Consider the following 17,708-nt stretch of genomic DNA (forward strand, 5'->3'; position numbering starts at 1 on the left):
AGTGCTCCAGGAGCACCTTTGGGGAACCTCTGATTGGTTGCTGGGCTTTGGGGGTAACACTTGCCCTTGAAATGTATGGAGGAGGTCTGGGCAGCCTGCGTGGTTCCCTGGGGGACAGTTGGGGCTCTTGGGGATGGGCTAAAGTGCTGGGAGGGTCCCTGCCTCGCTCCAGCTGGTCTTTCCAACGCAGAGGACAGCGGGAGAAGGACTTGAAATGGAGATGACACTGGGCAGTGACATCCAAGTGCCGTGGACAATGGAGCAATGTTTCCAAGTGCAGGAGACTCGGGGGCGGTGCTCCATCTGACGGAGACAAGTGACGAGTGACGTGAAGGGAGAGGGGACAGACAGGAGGACTCTGAGCAATTCTTTCAAAACCTGGGGTTTGTGGAACAGTGACTCCAAAAGCAGAGGACCCTGCATCAGGGACATCGAGGCAGAGCGCAGAGCTCCGGCACCCCTGACGCGGAGCGGAGCTGCGGGAGCTGTGCCCGGTGCGAGGACAGCACAGCGGTGCCTCCCACACGCAGAGGACGGCGGGCAGTGCCACCGAGACGCACGCGGAGGACACTGGGCAGCGCTCTCGAGGCAGCCAAGAGAGCCGCAGGGTGTCCCAGCGCCGCGGGCAGGCGCAGTGCCGGCAAGTGCCACAGAGGGCGCCTCGGAGCGTCCGCGCAGCCTGGAGACAATAAGTACAATTACCTTGTTTTAAGTCACCCAGCTTGTGGTGACTTGTTTCAGCAACAACAGAAATCGGATACAGAAACCTGATGCCCTCTATCTAAAATATGAAACTTCTGGCAGAATAACAATGCGCATTGATTTAGAAAGGAAACTGTGTGCAAGGGATTATACTGAAAATCAGGAAAGCCGTCCCTTCCCTGCCCTGCCCCACGCGCACCTCCCCCTCCGGATCCTGTTTTCTGGCACGTCCTGTTAGTAAAGAACGCCCTTAAGCTGCTCTTCAGCTCTGTGAGCTGTATACACTGCGGTTCACTTTCTGTTCTGAGAGGTTAAAACTGTTCCTGGGAGATGTGTTTCACCCCCCCCCCCAAAAAAAAAAAAAATTATGGCAGAGCCACGAATGAGGAGGACACAGGGAACCAGAGTCAGGAGCCCGTGAGGCCAGGGAGGGCTCCGGAGGAAGCTGTTAGCAGCCCTGCAGCTGCCGGCTTGGGGCGGAGAGGGCAGTGAGAGTGAGGTGGGAGGGTGCTTGGGGTGGGCTCTGGAATAAGGGATGTGCTATAGGAGGGGCTTGATGGACTATTTGGAAATAATTAACCATCTTTGGCTAGTAAGTTATGCAAGTTATCAAACAAGGGAAATTATATAACAGAGAAAGGGATTCGTTCAGGGCACACATACCAGTCAGGCCCACCCTGAATACGGATCCACTCAGCGTCCGGGTGTTCCCGAGTGCAGAGGGACAGCGAAGGGATACAGCGTGACCATGGAGGTGTCAGAAGACAGAACCAGGGGGAGGGGGGTGTGACTGGGGCAGAGAAGGGAAGGGGCAGCTTTGCTGATTTTCAGTACAAAATCCCTTTCACACGTTCATTCTTAAATCAACGCGCATGTGATATTTTGCCCAAAGTTTAATATTTTGGATAGAGGGAATGTGGTCCCTGTAACCATTTTCTATTGTTGCTGAAACAAATCACCGCAAGTTTGGTGACTTAAAACATGAACTTTATTATTTCCCCGATGTGTGATCGGAGTCCCATGGGCTCGCTGCTTCCTGGGCTCCGGCCTCACCAGGCCACCAGCTGACTGTGTGGGCTCTTATCTGACGCTCAGGGCACAGCCAGCCCCCATGCTCTTCAGGTCATTGAAAATGTCCATTCCCTGAGATCCTACTCCTGGGGTCCCCGTTTCCTTGCTGGCTGTCAGTGTGGGCCACCTTGAGCTTCGAAGCTGCTCTCTGCTCCCTGCACGCAGCCCTCACATCCCCCAGCCAACAAAGGCGCAGCAGACCCTTCTCACACCAGGAATCGCTCCGACTTCCCGTCTGTCAGACTAAACATGAAGGAAGTAGTGAAAGCATTTTAGGACCAAATCACATAGTACCGAAGGAAGCATAAACATCCGCCAGAAACTGCATCAAAATAGACTCCCGTGCCTGTCAGACTAAACCTTTCCCCTCTCACCCCTGTTTCCCTCCGTGGGCGCTCCCTCCAGGGCGCGGATGTGGTGCAGCACAGGGAGCACACACACCCCCGCAGGGAGCAGGGAGCAGAGAGCGTGGTGCCCCGGGACTGGGCGCCGGGCCAGCACCAGTGAGTGACCACAGGGACTTCCGCCTGGCGGCCCCAGGCCCTCCCTTCATATCCAAACCAAATGGCCCAGCTCCCACCCACAGTGCCCTCTCCACCTCAGTGCAAGGTCACCTCCTGTCAGAGACCTGGGGCACAGGAGGACTCCCGTGACCCCTGCTCACCCAGCGGCTGGTCACAGCCGGGACTCTGGGTGCAACCATTTCTCCACCCTGCAGCACCACTCAAAGAATTACTAGTACGTAAGGGTCGTTGCATAATGGTTAGAGGAAGGGAAAACCCTCAACGTGAATGTCACTCTCACAGTCCTAGTGTTACGCCCAGACTTCGTGATCCCCAAGGACCACCAGGGAGCCGAGTCTGATGCAATAAACAAAAGAGCCTTCTCCATGCTAGCATGGGGCCCCCCCCAACTCATGCCGGCAGCATGGCGGAAGAGAGCAAATTTCTCCCAGTCCAGGGGTTTTGAGGGCTAGGGATAACTCCGCCCTGCGGGGCGGAGTTGGGAGCTCATCCTTGCCCCGCCCTGCCCTCTCACTAGCAAGTCACTCGCAGCCCGGCCACAGGGACTTCTCCGTCCACAAGCCCTCCCTCCCTCCCGCCATCTAAGTCTTCCTCCATCTCAGATCCGGGTACTGAAGACTCTACTAGCCCGATGGCGACAACGCGAGGGCCTCTGCCTGGGGCTGGGGTTCGAGCTCCTCCACGTGCACAGCCCTTCTCAGGTGACATGTCACTCAGAGAGGGGCCGCTCTGGTCCCGGCTGGCCCCTCCCTCCCCACTCATTAACCTCAGAGGACCTCAAGCTCCTCAAATGCAAAAGGGGCCTTGGCCATGCTGACCTCTAACTTTGACCCCTTTCCCCCAAACTGACAGCTGGTGGCCACTGGTTGCAGGAGATGCTCTGTCCCAGAAAACATCTTTCTTGTGGAGGAGGCAGGGCCCCTCGAGGGCAGAGCACCAGGCTCTTCACTCTCACAGCAGGGCCTTCCTGGCCCAAGGGGAGAGGGGACAAAACCAGTAATGGAGAACCCCGGGGCTCTGATGGGGGCTGGGGGAGAGGGTGGCGGTGGATGCTGACGTTCTCGGGATAAATGACCACAGTCAGAGCTCAGACTGCTCCAGGATGGCCAGGCCAGGCGCACCCCGTGGGAGAAGGCACGGAGTCCTTCAAAGAAGGTGACAAATGGGAATTATGGGCGTCAGGAGGATGGGGCCAGGAGGACGAGAGCTTAGGGAATCAGCTAGAACCGGGGTCTAGGCTGAATCAGGTGCCAGGCAGGAAGCCTGAGGCAGACACACACTCACTTCAGAGTCCGTGTGAGGCAGTCAGGTGACCAATGGCTGGGGACAGGTTTGGCATCTAGGCGGGGCAGCAGGCTGAGCACAGAGGCACCAGATACACAGGTGAGAGCCGGGTGAGTGCAGATACCAGGGCACCCAGGTGGGAACGCAGCCCCTGCAGGCGGAGAGGAGGAGCTGGGATCTGGGCATGAACTGGAGGCAGAACTCCGTCAGCTCAGGGCCTCCAGGTCCCACTCAACCAAAGCTCTGACAACAAGCCTCGGGGCCAGCGTGGCTGCTCATGGGTGGAAGCTGGCAGCCAGGGGCAGCCTGGAAGCTTTTGGGGAGAAGTGGCGTGTGTTCAGGTCACAGTGGTGACACAGCAGAATCCCCTCTCCGACTCTCTCTGGCAGAAAATCCTGCCATCAGACAGCACCTGCCACCCTCTGGAGCATCCCTGGGCCTCGCAACCTCCACACCAGCTGCAGGCAGCCCTGTCCCAGAGCCCACAGCATCAAGAAGCGTGACTACAGATATAATTTTTGGAAAAAGATAAAAGTCATTTTCCGCTAAGCCTGCTGAATTAAGTAGATAATCACGATGAGTAATATTGTTTGTTCAAAAGTGAGTGACGATGGCATAACAAAACCACTTCTTTCCTGGCTCCAGACAGCACAGGGATCTCTTGTGATCTGACCCCTCCCAGGCCCCTGACTGACTGGTAAAGCACTGCCACCTGGTGACACAGAAGGAAACTACATGGCAAAAATCCTTACAAATGCAAACCCAAGGATCTGTGCTTGTATCCTGCAGAGGTCTTCCGTTTCCCTTTCACCAAAGTGTTCCCGGAAGTGAAAATGATGTGATCTACTCTGCAACTCTAAGTCGGCCAGGCTGTTAATATTTCCTACCTTCCATTTTCAACTTGAAGACATAAATCATACACATACTCACATAAACTTAGACACATTCCAGAAAGATTTTATCTACTGCAAGCATAAATCTATCCAGCTGCAAGAAGAACTGTATAGTTCTGACAAACAGATGCACACTGTGTACTCCACATCTTGTCAAGATAAGGAGCATTTGCCGAAGGCGGTTTGGCTCAGTGGTAGAGCGTCGGTCTGCGGACTGAAAGGTCCCAGGTTTGATTCGGGTCAAAGGTATGTACCTTGGTTGCGGGCACATCCCCGGTAGGGGGTGTGCAGGAGGCAGCTGGTCGATGTTTCTCTCTCATCAACGTTTCCAGCTCTCTATCTCTCCCTTTCTCTCTGTTAAAAATCAATAAAATATACTGGGGGAGGGGGGAGAGAAGATAAGGAGCATTTTCTTCAGCCTGGGCAGCCCCGTGGGCCTCCCCAGCAGCCCTCCCCCTAAGAGACAGTGACGCTGCTGTTTTCCATCACTACTGATCAGCCTTGTCTTTTATGTATATCTTATTGATTTTTTACAGAGAGGAAGGGAGAGGGAGAGAGAGTTAGAAACATCGATTAGCGGCTTCCTGCACACCCCCAACTGGAGATGTGCCTGCAACCAAGGTACATGCCCTTGACTGGAATTGAACCTGGGACTCTTTTTAAAAAAATATATATTTTATTGATTTTAGAGATAGGGATAGAGAGAAACATCAATGAGAGAGATCCTTTCAGTCCACAAGCCGACGCTCTATCCACTGAGCCAAACAGGTTTCGGCGAACCTGGGACTCTTAAGTCCACAGGCAGACACTCAATACACTGAGCCAAACCAGTGAGGGCAGCTTTGTCTTTTCTAGTTTCATGTGAGTGGACTCATATAGCATGAGTTCTTCTTTCACTCCACATGTTGCTAGAATTCATCCAGGCATCAGTAGCTCATTCGATTCATGTTGAGTAAGAAGTAGTGCATGTGTAAATATGCCATCACTTGTTTTGTTTTGTTTTTCTCATGCTGCTGATGGACATTTGGGCTGTTTCCAATAACAATAGTACTACTAGGAACATTATGGAATAAGTATTGTTGGAACGTATTTTTCATTTCTCTTGGGTAAATATTCAGGAGTCAGATTTCCGGGTCAATGGGTAGGTGTGTGTTTACCTTTGTAAGAAACCACTAAGCCGCAGAGACCGGTTTGGCTCAATGGATAGAGCGTTGGCTTGGGGACTGAAGGGTCCCGGGTTCGGTTCCAGTCAAGGGCATGTACCTTGGTTGTGGGCATATCCCCGGTGGGGGGTGTGCAAGAGGCAGCTGATCGATGACTCTCTCTCATCGATGTTTCTAGCTCTCTATCTCTCTCCCTTCCTCTCTGTACAAAATCAATAAAATATATATTAAAAAAAAACAAACCACTAAGCCATTTTCCAAAGTGGTAATAGCATTCATACCTTCCCAGCAGAAGTGTGTGAGTTCCCTTTTATTTCTAAACATTGGGAGAAGTCCATTTCTACATGAGCAGCAACATAAACTATGATTTCAGCATTCGATGAGGCAGGTGCTCCATAGAACGCCACACACTTTAAAATGGCAGTGTTGGCCCGGCTGGTGTGGCTCAGCCATTGAGCATTGAGCCAAGAACGAAGAGGCCACCAGTTCAGTTCCAGGTCAGGGCACATACCTGGTTGTGGGCTTGCCGGGAGGGGTGGGGGGCATGCAGGAGGCAGCTGATCGGTGGTATTTCTCTCTCATCCATGTTCCATCTCTCTTCCCCTCTCCCTTTCTCTCTCTCTAAAAAAAATCAATAAAATATATATTTTAAAGTGGAAATGTAGGATTGAAACATAATAAATCTGCTCATAAAAACAAAAAGCTATCACCTCACACCTATTAAAATGGCTATTATTAAAAAGGCAAGAAATAACATGTGTTGGAATGTGGATAAAAGGGAACCCTAGTACACTGTGGTGTGACTAAAATTGGTGCAGTCATAATGGAAAACAGTATAGAGGCTCCTCAAAAAAATAAAAAGTAGAACTATCATATGTCCAAAAACATCTAAAGCACTGCCCCCATGTGGCCAAAGATTCTGCCATCATGTGGACACAAGATGGCCAGCAGGGGAGGGCAGTTGGGAGGGACCAGGCCTGCAAGAGAGGGCAGTTGAGAGGAACCAGGCCTGTAAGGGAGGGCAGTTGGAGGTGATCAACCCTGCAGGGGAAGGCAGTTCGGGGTGACCAGGCCGGCAGAGGAGGAAAGTTGGGGGCAAACAGGCTGGCAGGGGAGCAGTTAGACATCAATCAGGCTGGCATGGGAGTGATTAGGGGGTGATCAAGCTGGCAGGCAGAAGCAGTTAGGGGCAATCAGGAAGGCAGTCCTGGATTGTGAGTGGGATCGGGCCTAAACGGGCAGTCGGACATCCCTGGAGGGGTCTCAGATTGGAGAGGGTGCAGGCTGGGCTTAGGGACACACACACCCCGCCCCCATGCACAAAGTTTGTAAACCGGGCCTCTAATATATATATACCTGGTCAGATTATTATGCATTCAGAGATTATAATAATCTGGCTACTCAATGTACATAGACTGAAAGTAAAGGGATAGAAACATATACTTCATGCAAATGGAAAGGGGGGGAGAGTGGGGGTAGCAATACTTATATGTGACAAAAGAGACTTTATAACCAAGGCTATAGTAAGAAACCATTTATAACAAGCAAGGATCTGGAAGAAACATTTTTTGAAAACTAACTGTATTGTAAGAACCTGACATTAAGCTTTTTTATTATTATGTAGCGCCTAACATTAGGCTTTTGATTGCTAAGGTACCATCTCTAGTAAACACATAGACAGCTATACAGACAAAGAGCCAGGCCACCACAACCTTAAAGCTCTGTTTTAGAAAACACTGGGTAACCTAGATAACTGTTTCAGTGACCCTGCTTGCCCCTTCCCACACCCCAATTCTGGTTCTTATGCTTTAAACTCGCCAGTAATGAGTAAACCTGTGAAACCCTGGGCACCCCATCCTTGGCCCCTATAAAGGCAGAGCCCAGCTCCACACGCTTTCTCTCTCTACCCATGAACTTTCTATGTGGCCCTTGGATGTGCTGTGTACCCTCCAGGATTTTTGAGTAACAAGTCTTTTTATAAAGTCTCCTAATGGTTGGTGCTGAGGTGCATTCTGCAATCATAATAAGATCCACAAAAGTCAACTACAACATTGGCTCCAGTCAGGGAAATGTCCATGGGAGCTCCCACAAGTAGTACACACCCAGGTGAGTGTCTCCAGCATTCCTAGATCATGCATCATTATCATAGACTGAGACCAACACAAAACATTAATGTATAAAATAATGTTGGTTGGATAATCCCAATGTTCCTGGACAAAGTGGTTAAAAAAATGGATAAATTCAGAGATTGAAATTCTCTAGGATGGACCACATGTTAGGTCACAAAACAAGTCCTAACAAATTTAAGAAGATTGTAATCACACTAAGTAGCTCTTTATCGATTCAGCAGAGCAGTCTCCCCAGCAGATGCAGATCTTTGTGAAGACCCTGACTAGCAAGACCATCACCCTCGAGGTTGAGCCCAACACCACTGAGAATGTCAAAGCTAAAACCCAAGACAAGGAGGGCATTCCACCTGACTGGCAACATGTGATTTTTTGCAAGCAAATGGCTGGAGGATGCCACACTTTTATAGCACAATATTCAGAAAGAGTTCACCTTGTACTTAGTGTTTCATCTGTGGGTGGCATCATTGAGCCCTCCAGTCACAACTGCAACAAGATAATCTGACATGTGTCATGCCCACTTGCATCCCACACTATCAACTGCTGCAAGAAAAAGTGTAGCCACACTAATAATCTGCGCCCTCAAAGTGAGGCCCTTCTCCCACCATCTGGAGCTCATAGGGCAGCCTTCTGCCCAAACCCTATGGCCCTGGGCCTCAACAGTATCCTTTTCGTTTACTGGAGGAGAGAGAGAGAGAGAGAGAGAGAGAGAGAGAGGGAGAAGAAAAATATCATACTAAGTATATTTTCCAACCACAATGGAATGAAACTAGAAATCAGTAGCAAAAACAAATAAAAACACCAAAAAATTCACCCATGTGTGGAAATTAAACAGCACACTCTTGAATAATCAGTGAGGCAAAGAATAAGTCACAAGAAAAATTAAAAAATATCTTGATGCCTTGGCTAGTTTGGCCTAGTGGATAGAGCATCGGCCCAGGAACTGAAGGGTCCCAGGTTTGCATGTACCTCAGTCACAGGCTCCATCCCAGGCCCCATTCAGGAAATGTTCAGGAGGCAACCAAGCAATGTGTCTATCTCACATTGATGTTTCTGTCTGTCTCCCTCCCTTCCACTCTCTCTAAAATCAATGGGAAAATATCCTCCGGTGAGGATTAACAACAACAACAAAAACAAGCTAATGCCCTGACCAGTTTGGCTCAGTGGATAGAGCGTTGGCCTGAGGACTGAAGGGTCCAGGATTCAATTCCAGTCAAGGGCATGTACCTTGGTTGTGGGCACATCCCCAGTAGGGGGTGTGCAGGAGGCAGCTGATTGGTGTTTCTCTCTCATTGATGCTTCTCTCTCTCCCTCTCCCTTCCTCTCTGTAAAAAATCAATAAAATAAATTTTAAAAAAGAACAAGCTAAGTCCAAAGTTAGCTGAAGGGAGAAAATAATAAAGGTTAAAGCATAAATTTAAAAAATAGAAAGTAGATAAACAATAGGGGAAAAAAACAATGAAATTAAAAGTTGGATATTTTAAAAGGTCAAGAAAATTTAGAGAAACAAAGGGAAGGAAGAAACTATATTACACTACACATACACACACACACACACACACACACACACACACAAACATGATATGGTTGTGGTCAAACAGGTATTACATTTGTCAAACTAAACAGACACTTTAAATGGGTAAATTTTATTTATGTAAATGACTAGTAAAACTAACAAACCTCTGAAAATGCAATCAAGAAAAAAAAGAGAAAGAATACAAACAAGCAATTCTGGGAATAAGAAGGACATAGCTACAGATAAAACAGGGGTTTTAAAGAAAAAAACCATATTTTGAACGGCAATAAAAAATATATTTTTTTAAAAACTTAACTTTAAAATTTGTTTCAAAAATAGGAAATCTGAATACCCTCTAAAACCAATCAAAATTCACATCACACAATAATCCAGTTTACCAGGTGACTGCAACTAAAGTATTCAAGGAACATAAACTTTTCCAGGATGAGGAAATCACTAAATTAGATAAATCCCAGGAATGCAAGTATTCTTTAACATTAGGAAATCCTTGAAGGGAGAATAAAGGGTACCATTTTATATATATAATAAAGAGGGCCAAATATATGGTAACAGAAAATTATTTTGTGCCCATCGGATGGTGGGCACAAAATGCAATACACAAGTCACGATAGAAATGTGCTTGAAACCTACATGATCTTATTAACCAGTTATCCCAATAAATTTCATTTTAAAAAAAGAAATAACTCAAAAATCTTTGATGCAATTTACTATATTAACAGATTAAAGAAAACCATATAATCATCTCAAAAGATGGAGATTTAACTGGTGTTTAAGAAAAAATATTTTTCAAAAGATAAAAAGAAACATTACATTGTATTTGTAATCATTTTTATTGGGTTACACCAGCAGAAAGCATACATAAAGGACTCCATATACAATACATAATGGTTAATTAGCACTTGATGCCTTACAAATCACTTTGTATCTATTATCTATCTAATCTAGTCACTCTCAAGAAGGTATCACATGTTTTAAAACATAAATGAAGAAACCCATTTTTAAAAAAAGGTGATTTATCCCAAATTCCAATTTTTATTCTTTATTTTGTTGATTCTCTGATGTCCTGTGTTATATGTCAAATTAAAAATGACAGATGTCTAACTAGAGATAATATATAACTTAAAAAAACAAAATTCTGAATTCAGTTCTCCAGTGGTTCCCACATGTTCTTGGAACAGAGACAAATTAAAAATGTCTAATTCCATAGTTTATGTTCTTAGTCATTTCTATCTTTTCTTCTCAAATTTGTAATCTACAATTAAACACTAGCTACCCTGGCCAGAGTGGCTGTTGGTTGTCCAGTAGACTGAAAGGTTGTGGGTTCAGTTCCCAGACAGGGAACAAACCTAGTTTGCAGGCCTGACCTGCAGTCGGGGAATGTATAGAAGGTTAATCAGTGCTCTCTTTCACATCGATGTTTCTTTTAATCTTCCTTCCCCTTTCTCTAAAATCAATAAGCATATCTTGGGGTGAGGATTAAAAAAAATAACACTGGTATCTTCCCTGGTTTGGGTCAGTGGAGAGTGCATTGGCCCATGAACTGAAGGGTCCCAGGTTCTATTCCAGTCAGTAGCAGGCATGCAGGAGGCAACCAATTAATATATCTCCCTCATATTGATGTTTCGTTCCCTGTCTCTCTCCCTCCTTCCCACTTTCTCTTAAAAAAAAAAATGTTTTTCAATAGAAAAATGTCCTCGAGGGAGGTTAAAAATAATGATAACAGCCGAAACCGGCTCAGTGGATAGAGTGTTGGCCTGCGGACTGAAAGGTCCCAGGTTCAATTCCAGTCAAGAGCATGTACCTTGGTTGCGGGCACATCCCCGGTGGGGGGTGTGCAAGAGGCACCTGATTGATGTCTTTCTCTCATCGATGTTTCTAACTCTCTATCCCTCTCTCTTCCTCTCTGTAAAAATCAATAAAATATATTTTTTAAAATAATAATAATAACAAAATAAAATAAATAACATTGGTGTTCTCTCCACTTAAAAACTATATTGTTCAAAGCTGGATGAAGCTTGAAGCCTGGTAGTTTCTATCTACCAACTTCGCAGCTCCTCTCTGGGGAACAAGTGAGTGTCCCTCTTGTTAATCCTGACTGGTTACAAACAACCTAGGTAAACCACAACCTCTGACAAACTTGACATATCACTTACGTGTCGAAAGGAAGGACATCATGAGAAAGGGGAGGAGTACTAGTCCCCCTTCCTCTAAGCACAGCTAAAACCTTGGACACCATCTATAAAACAGTGAAAGAAGTTCTGAGGATACAGGCTACTGGGGTACAGGGACCTGAAGAATGACAGCACAGAGTCCCTGGAGTTTTCCTCTTGCCTCATCTCTCCCAGGCTGGGTTCTGAGGAAGCTGGCAACCCAGAAATGCCACAGATACAGACCAAAAAAGGTACAAGAGAAGTCTTCTCTTTTCAGCCAAAGGACTAAGAAAGGAGTATACTCACAAGACAATTTTTTTAGGCAATAAACACCCTCCTCCAGCCAAAAGTCATAGGAAAAAATTCAGCCCTATCCACACTATCAAAGGCCAAGTGGGGTGCCTACACTTCCACCCTCACCAGGCTGTAATCCTCACCCTGGAGTAGAGTCAAAGAAGGTCAAGTGAGGAGACAGGATTTAAAACAAACAAACAAACAAAAAAACCCTCCCCATCCCACTCCAGCAGTATCAATGGAAACCATATGGGGAGACCAGGCTTCTAACTCTACCCAGAAACCAGACATCTCTCCCTTCTTACTGTTTTGGACATTGGAGGGTCAGGACTCCCAACAAGTCATGAGGTCACTCCCCACCCAATGCTGGCACATGGTGTCAGTGGCTAGGAGCACTAATGAGACACTCCTGCCCCTCCCAGCTAGGTGGTATCAGTGGAGCCTTACTGGGGAGCTATAACTCATACTCCTACCCAAATACTTTAGTAGTAGAGGCCAATGATGGACTTCCAACATCAACTTCCAAACACTTTATCCTCCAGGGCAGTGGCAGAAGCCAGCCCAAATAGATTTAAACAGTATAGTTTTCTAACATAATGCCCAAAATGTCCAGATTTCCACTGAAAATCACTCATCTTGAATGAGAAGACAATCCACAGATGCCAACACTGAGTTAACCCAGATGTTAGAATAACAGCTACCATAAAAATACCCCAGTAAGCAATTACAAACATAATTGTCCAAATTTAAAAACAGAAAATGTCGGCAAAGAAACAGAATAGAGAATCAAATGGGACTGAAAAGTTGATAACAAAAGTTAGTGATGGGCTCACCAGCAGAATGGAAGGGACAGAAGAAAGAATTGGTGAACTTGGAGATAGAATAAAAAGCACCCAACCAGAACAAGAAAAAAATTGCTATGGCCCTGACCGGTTTGGCTCAGTGATAGAGCATCGGTCTGCGGACTGAGGGGTCCCAGGTTTGATTCGGGTCAAGGGCATGTACATTGGTTGCGGGCACATCTCCAGTGGGGGTTGTGCAGGAGGCAGCTGGTCGATGTTTCTCTCTCATCGATGTTTCTAGCTCTCTATTTCTCTCCCTTCCTCTCTGTAAAAAATCAATAAAATATATATATATATTTTTTAAAAAAGATTTTAAAAGTTCATAACTGTGGGTCCTAATCTGAGAGAGTTGGTGTCCTCTAAGAAAAGAGCACTCACTCTCTCTCTCTCTACACAAAAGTCCTGAGAAAGGGCTATGAGGGCACAGTAGGAGGGTGGCTGTGTGCAAGCCAGGAACACAAAAACTAAATCAGCTGGTACCTTGCTCTCAAAAACTTCCAGTATCCAGATTTGTAAGAAATACATATCTGTTGTTTGAGCCCCCAGTCTGTAGTATGACAGCCCAACAAGACTAAGGCAGATTTGGGTGCTTCTATACCAAATACTTAACCATGTTAAAGTAGCTTTGGAACTGGGTAACGGTTGGAGGCTGAAAGGGTTTTAAGGTGTATGATGAGGTGTCAGACAGAAATGGAAACAGGAAGAAAGGCAATTCACCTGGTAAAGTGGCAGCATCCTTGGCTGAAAGGTGTTCCACTGTTTTGTGGAAGAGAGAACTTGGGAGCAATGAAACTGGGTATTCAGCAGATTTGTAGGCAAAATATTAAAGGTGCAGCTTGGGTCTACCTGTTTATAGTAAAATGTGAGAGGAGAGAGGTGAATTGAAGAAACAATTGTTAAGCAAAAAAGGAAAAAGAACTTGGAGATTTGGAAAATTCTGTCTATCCCCATTGCAAAATGAGAAAACTTGTTCAGCTGTGGCTGAAGGGCCATTTATAGAGATCGTGGGTGTGACTCATGGGTTTAATCAACCATCTTAGTAGAAGCCAGGAATAGAGATGGGATTAAACCATCAGAAACACTGCCAGTTGGTACTAAAGGGGACAGAAAACACTAGACAAGATGAAGTCAGGCTGTCAGACTTCTTAGGTCCTACAGGACCATATAGCAGAGCCCTATGCTACAAGGAAAGAATGACTGAATAGATTCAGAGACCATCAGGCTACCTCTTTAGTTCCAACAGGCGGGGATACACTGAAGTGTCAACAGGCCACATGGCCTAACACTGAAGCTTTGGGGGTAGGACTGCCCAGACCAGTCTCAGTGGCAGGACTACTGAAGCAGAGAATTGTGAAGGTGGAACCCCTGCTTCAGTGAATCTGGAAGGTAAGGCATAAAGATCTGATGGAATTGCCCCACTGGGTTTTGGAATTGCTTGGGACCTTTTTACTTCTTCCTTCCTTCTTTCCTTCTTTCCCTTCCCTTCCCTCCTTCCCTCCCTCCCTTCCTTCCTTCATTTTCCTTCCTTCCTTCCTCTTTTATACTGCAACATCTGTCCTGTGCCTGCCCCACCATTGGTCTGGTTTCACAAGTTCACAGCTGAAGATGAATCTGCCTCAGGATGAAATATACCTTGAGTCTCACTCATACCTACTTTACGGGATATGTGGGTGAAACTGTGGACGTTAGAGTTGATGCCAGCATAAGTTAAGACTTTGAGAGTTGTTGGAATGAAATGAATGTATTTGGCATGTGAGAACATGAATTTGGGGGGCCAGGGGCAAATGCTATGAATTGTGTCCCTCCCAAATTCTTGTTGAATGCTATTTCCAAATGTGACAGTATTTGGAGGAAAGATTTTTTAGAGGTAATTAATGTTAAATGAGGTCATAAGGTTAGGGTCCTAATCTGATAGGACTGGTGGCCTTTAAAGATAAGGAAGAGAGATCTTGCCTCTTTCCACAGGCATACATCAAGGAAAGGCGAGGATACAGCAGGCAAGAAAGCCAGGAAGAGATCCAGCACCAGAGACTGAAGCCGTGGGCTTCCAGCCTCCATAATTCTGAGGAATAAATTTCTGTTGTTTGAACCACCTAGTCTACGAAATTTTATTTTAATGACAGCCTGAGCAGATTATGATAAACATATAGTGAAAAATAATAAACAGAGTTTCAGGAACCTGTGATATTACAAGCAAAGTCCAAACATTTGTTTCAGTATCCTGGAAGGAGAGAAGGTGTGGGAATGGAGGCTGAAAATGTATTCAATGATAACTGAAAATTCCCCCAATTTAGCAAAAGTCATAAACCTACAGATTCAAGCTCAGTAAACAGGATAAATTCAAAGAAATCCACACAAAGAAACATCTTAGTCAAATGTGAAAACTAAAAACATAGCACTCAAAACATTTCTAGCAATAACCTTCAAAGTTTCAATTCAAACATATCATCTTCCTCTACCCAAGAAGAAAATGGTGAAAGGCAAGTATTTCAAAGTCTTTTCAAATTTTCACAACCTAATATTCAGTGTCAGTTCAGGCCTACAACTAAATTTTACTATGGTATGAAAAAGTCTAAAGTACAAACTACATACAATGAAGGTAAATCTTCATAAATAAGCACATTGTCAAGTAACTCAGCTTGAAACAGACAGAAAACATCAAAGACTCTTCTGTACTCCCCCTTTCTAGGCTACAGGTCTGACCCGGGTAATTAACGTGATTTTCAGTAGATATCTAAATAAGCAAGGTCTAAAAGACACAAAGCACAAAAGTGAACTGCCAGGCCAATGTTCTGTGGATTCAGGGGAAGCTGCCCTCATGGGAACTTTGTGACTGGCTAACTCACAAGCCTCATTTTTTCCCTGGGTGTGAGTAATCATCTGAGTAGTTATCTCAATCAACAATTTCCCCCTCAAGAATGATTAGTCACATCCAGGAAAAAAATTTACAGTCTTTAACTATTATGAATTCTATTTTGCTGGCCAAATTCTGAATGCTCACTAAAAACTCTTCCATATTCTTTGGTTTTCCCTCCAGCATGAGTTTTCTGATGTTGAGAAAGGGATGAACTCTGGCTGAAGGCTTTTCCACATTCCTTACACATATAAGGTTTTTCTCCAGTATGAGTTTTCTGGTGCTTTGTGAGAGATGAGCTCTGGCTGAAGGCTTTCCCACAATCATTACACTTGTAAGGTTTCTCTCCAGTATGTGTTCTTTGGTGACGGATGAGGGCTGAGCGGTCACTGAAGGCTTTGGCACAATCATTGCATTTATAGGGTTTCTCCCCTGTGTGAGTTCTCTGATGTTGAGTCAGGGCTGAACAGTAGCCAAAGGCTTTCCCACATTCATTACACTCATAAGGCCTTTCCCCAGTATGAGTTCTCTGGTGCTGGATGAGGCCTGAACGATCACTAAAAGCTTTTCCACATTCATTACACTTATAGGGTTTCTCTCCAGTGTGAATAACCTGATGCTGGGTAAGAAATGTGCTTTGGCTAAAGGCCTTCCCACATTCATTACACTCATAAGGTTTCTCCCCAGTGTGAATTCGCTGATGTTGAGTGAGATATGAGCTCTGATTAAAGGCTTTCCCACATTCATTGCATTCATAGGGTTTCTCTCCAGTGTGAATTATGTGATGCCGAATCAGGGCTGAGCGGTGACTAAAGGCTTTCCCACATTCGTGACATTTGTAGGGCTTTTCTCCGGTATGAATCCTCTGGTGGAGAGTAAGGTGTATGCTCTGGCTAAAGGCTTTGCCACACTCATTACACTCATAGGGCTTTTCTCCTGTGTGAATTCTCTGATGCAAAACAAAAGCTGAGTAGTAACTAAAGGCTTTCTCACACTCATTACACTTCCAGGGTTTTTTCCCTGCACAAATTCTCTTATGCCTCATTAGATCTGAATTTTGTTTTAGGTTCTTTTTCAACAAATCACAGTTACGTAGTCTTTCTCCTTGCTGTTGAACAAGTAATGACCTCCGGCCAAAATTTCTTCCAAATTCATCACACTGGTAACTTCTCTCTCCAGATTTCTTCTGACTGACAACTTCTTGTATTAAATGTTTCTCGTGGTTTTCCTGCTGACTCTCTAGAGAATCCTCACATCCACTGTCACCTTCCTTTGGAAATCTTTCAATTAACACCCCAGGGGATGACTTTTCTTCAGAAACATCCTGTTCTCGAGTTAACTCCTTGCCTTCTGGTTTAATCTCCCAGTCTAACAGAAACAAAAATGGACACGTATCATTTCCTAAACTGAAAGTAAGGTAATTACTATGGTGGGAAAATAGTAAAACAAACAAAAAATGCTGATAGGAACACATGAATTTAAAAGCTCTCAAAACAGGCTTGCAATCTTAAGAGAATGTGAGGAAAGAAAGATTACTGGGCAAAGAAGTACAGCTGCATACAGGGAGAGGGTGAGTAGGCATTCACAATTCCTCTGTCCAGTGGCTAGGAAATGAGAAAAACTAATGGCAAGACTAAGAAGAGGTGGGAAAAAAAAAAAAACAAAAAAAAAACACTGTCTGGGGAAACAGGGTTGGGATCAGAGAAATATAGTTTCCCAGAGACTGCCAACTGCCAGCACCAGACCATGGCATTATCAACTCACACCTTGAGAATGACCATTCTTAGCTGATCTCCTTCTGCCAATCTTTTCCCATTCCAAAATATCCCACTCAGTGCTAACAGACTAACCTTCCAAAACTACCACTCTCACACAAAAACCTGTTAGTTCTGTCTCGAGATAAGACACATATTCTAGTTACTAGCATTCAAAATGGTCAAGATCTACAAATTCACCCTAGCCAGTCTGTCTCAGTGGATAGAGCATTGGCCTGCAGACTGAAGGGTCCAGGTTCAATTCCGGTCAAGAACACATGCTCTGCTTGTGGGCTCAATCCCCAGTAGGGAGGATGCAGGAGGCAGCCAATTACTGTTTCTCTTTCACATCCATGTTTCTTTCTCCCTCTCCCTTTCTCTCTAATATCAATAAAAACATACTTTAAAAAAATCTACCAATTCAAATAATCACAATTCATAAGCAATTGGTCATTCTCTGACTTCCCCTTACCCAACAAACTGCAAAGAGTAAAATAAAACTAAGTGTTTGTTT

At 45.3% G+C, this 17,708-nt stretch overlaps 1 protein-coding gene across 3 annotated transcripts in view; it reads right to left on the reverse strand.

Moving 5' to 3' along the window:
* Window positions 1-1,810: 1,810 nt before the first annotated feature.
* The window catches only part of ZNF892 (zinc finger protein 892), a 28,594-nt gene continuing 12,696 nt past the window's right edge, over window positions 1,811-17,708 (reverse strand). For 2 of the 3 annotated variants that reach the window (XM_084900353.1, XM_084900354.1), the window contains one exon: window positions 9,459-16,808. In XM_084900353.1, the coding sequence (XP_084756479.1) occupies window positions 15,541-16,808 (1,268 nt within the window). In that variant the 3' untranslated portion in view covers window positions 9,459-15,540. Of the gene's footprint in view, window positions 2,017-3,581; window positions 3,733-9,458; window positions 16,809-17,708 lie in introns of those variants that run through there. The other variant, XM_084900355.1, reaches the window with a different exon arrangement.

Source organism: Pipistrellus hanaki, assembly GCF_964339955.1.
Source record: "Pipistrellus hanaki genome assembly, chromosome: 12".
NCBI lineage: Eukaryota > Metazoa > Chordata > Mammalia > Chiroptera > Vespertilionidae > Pipistrellus > Pipistrellus hanaki.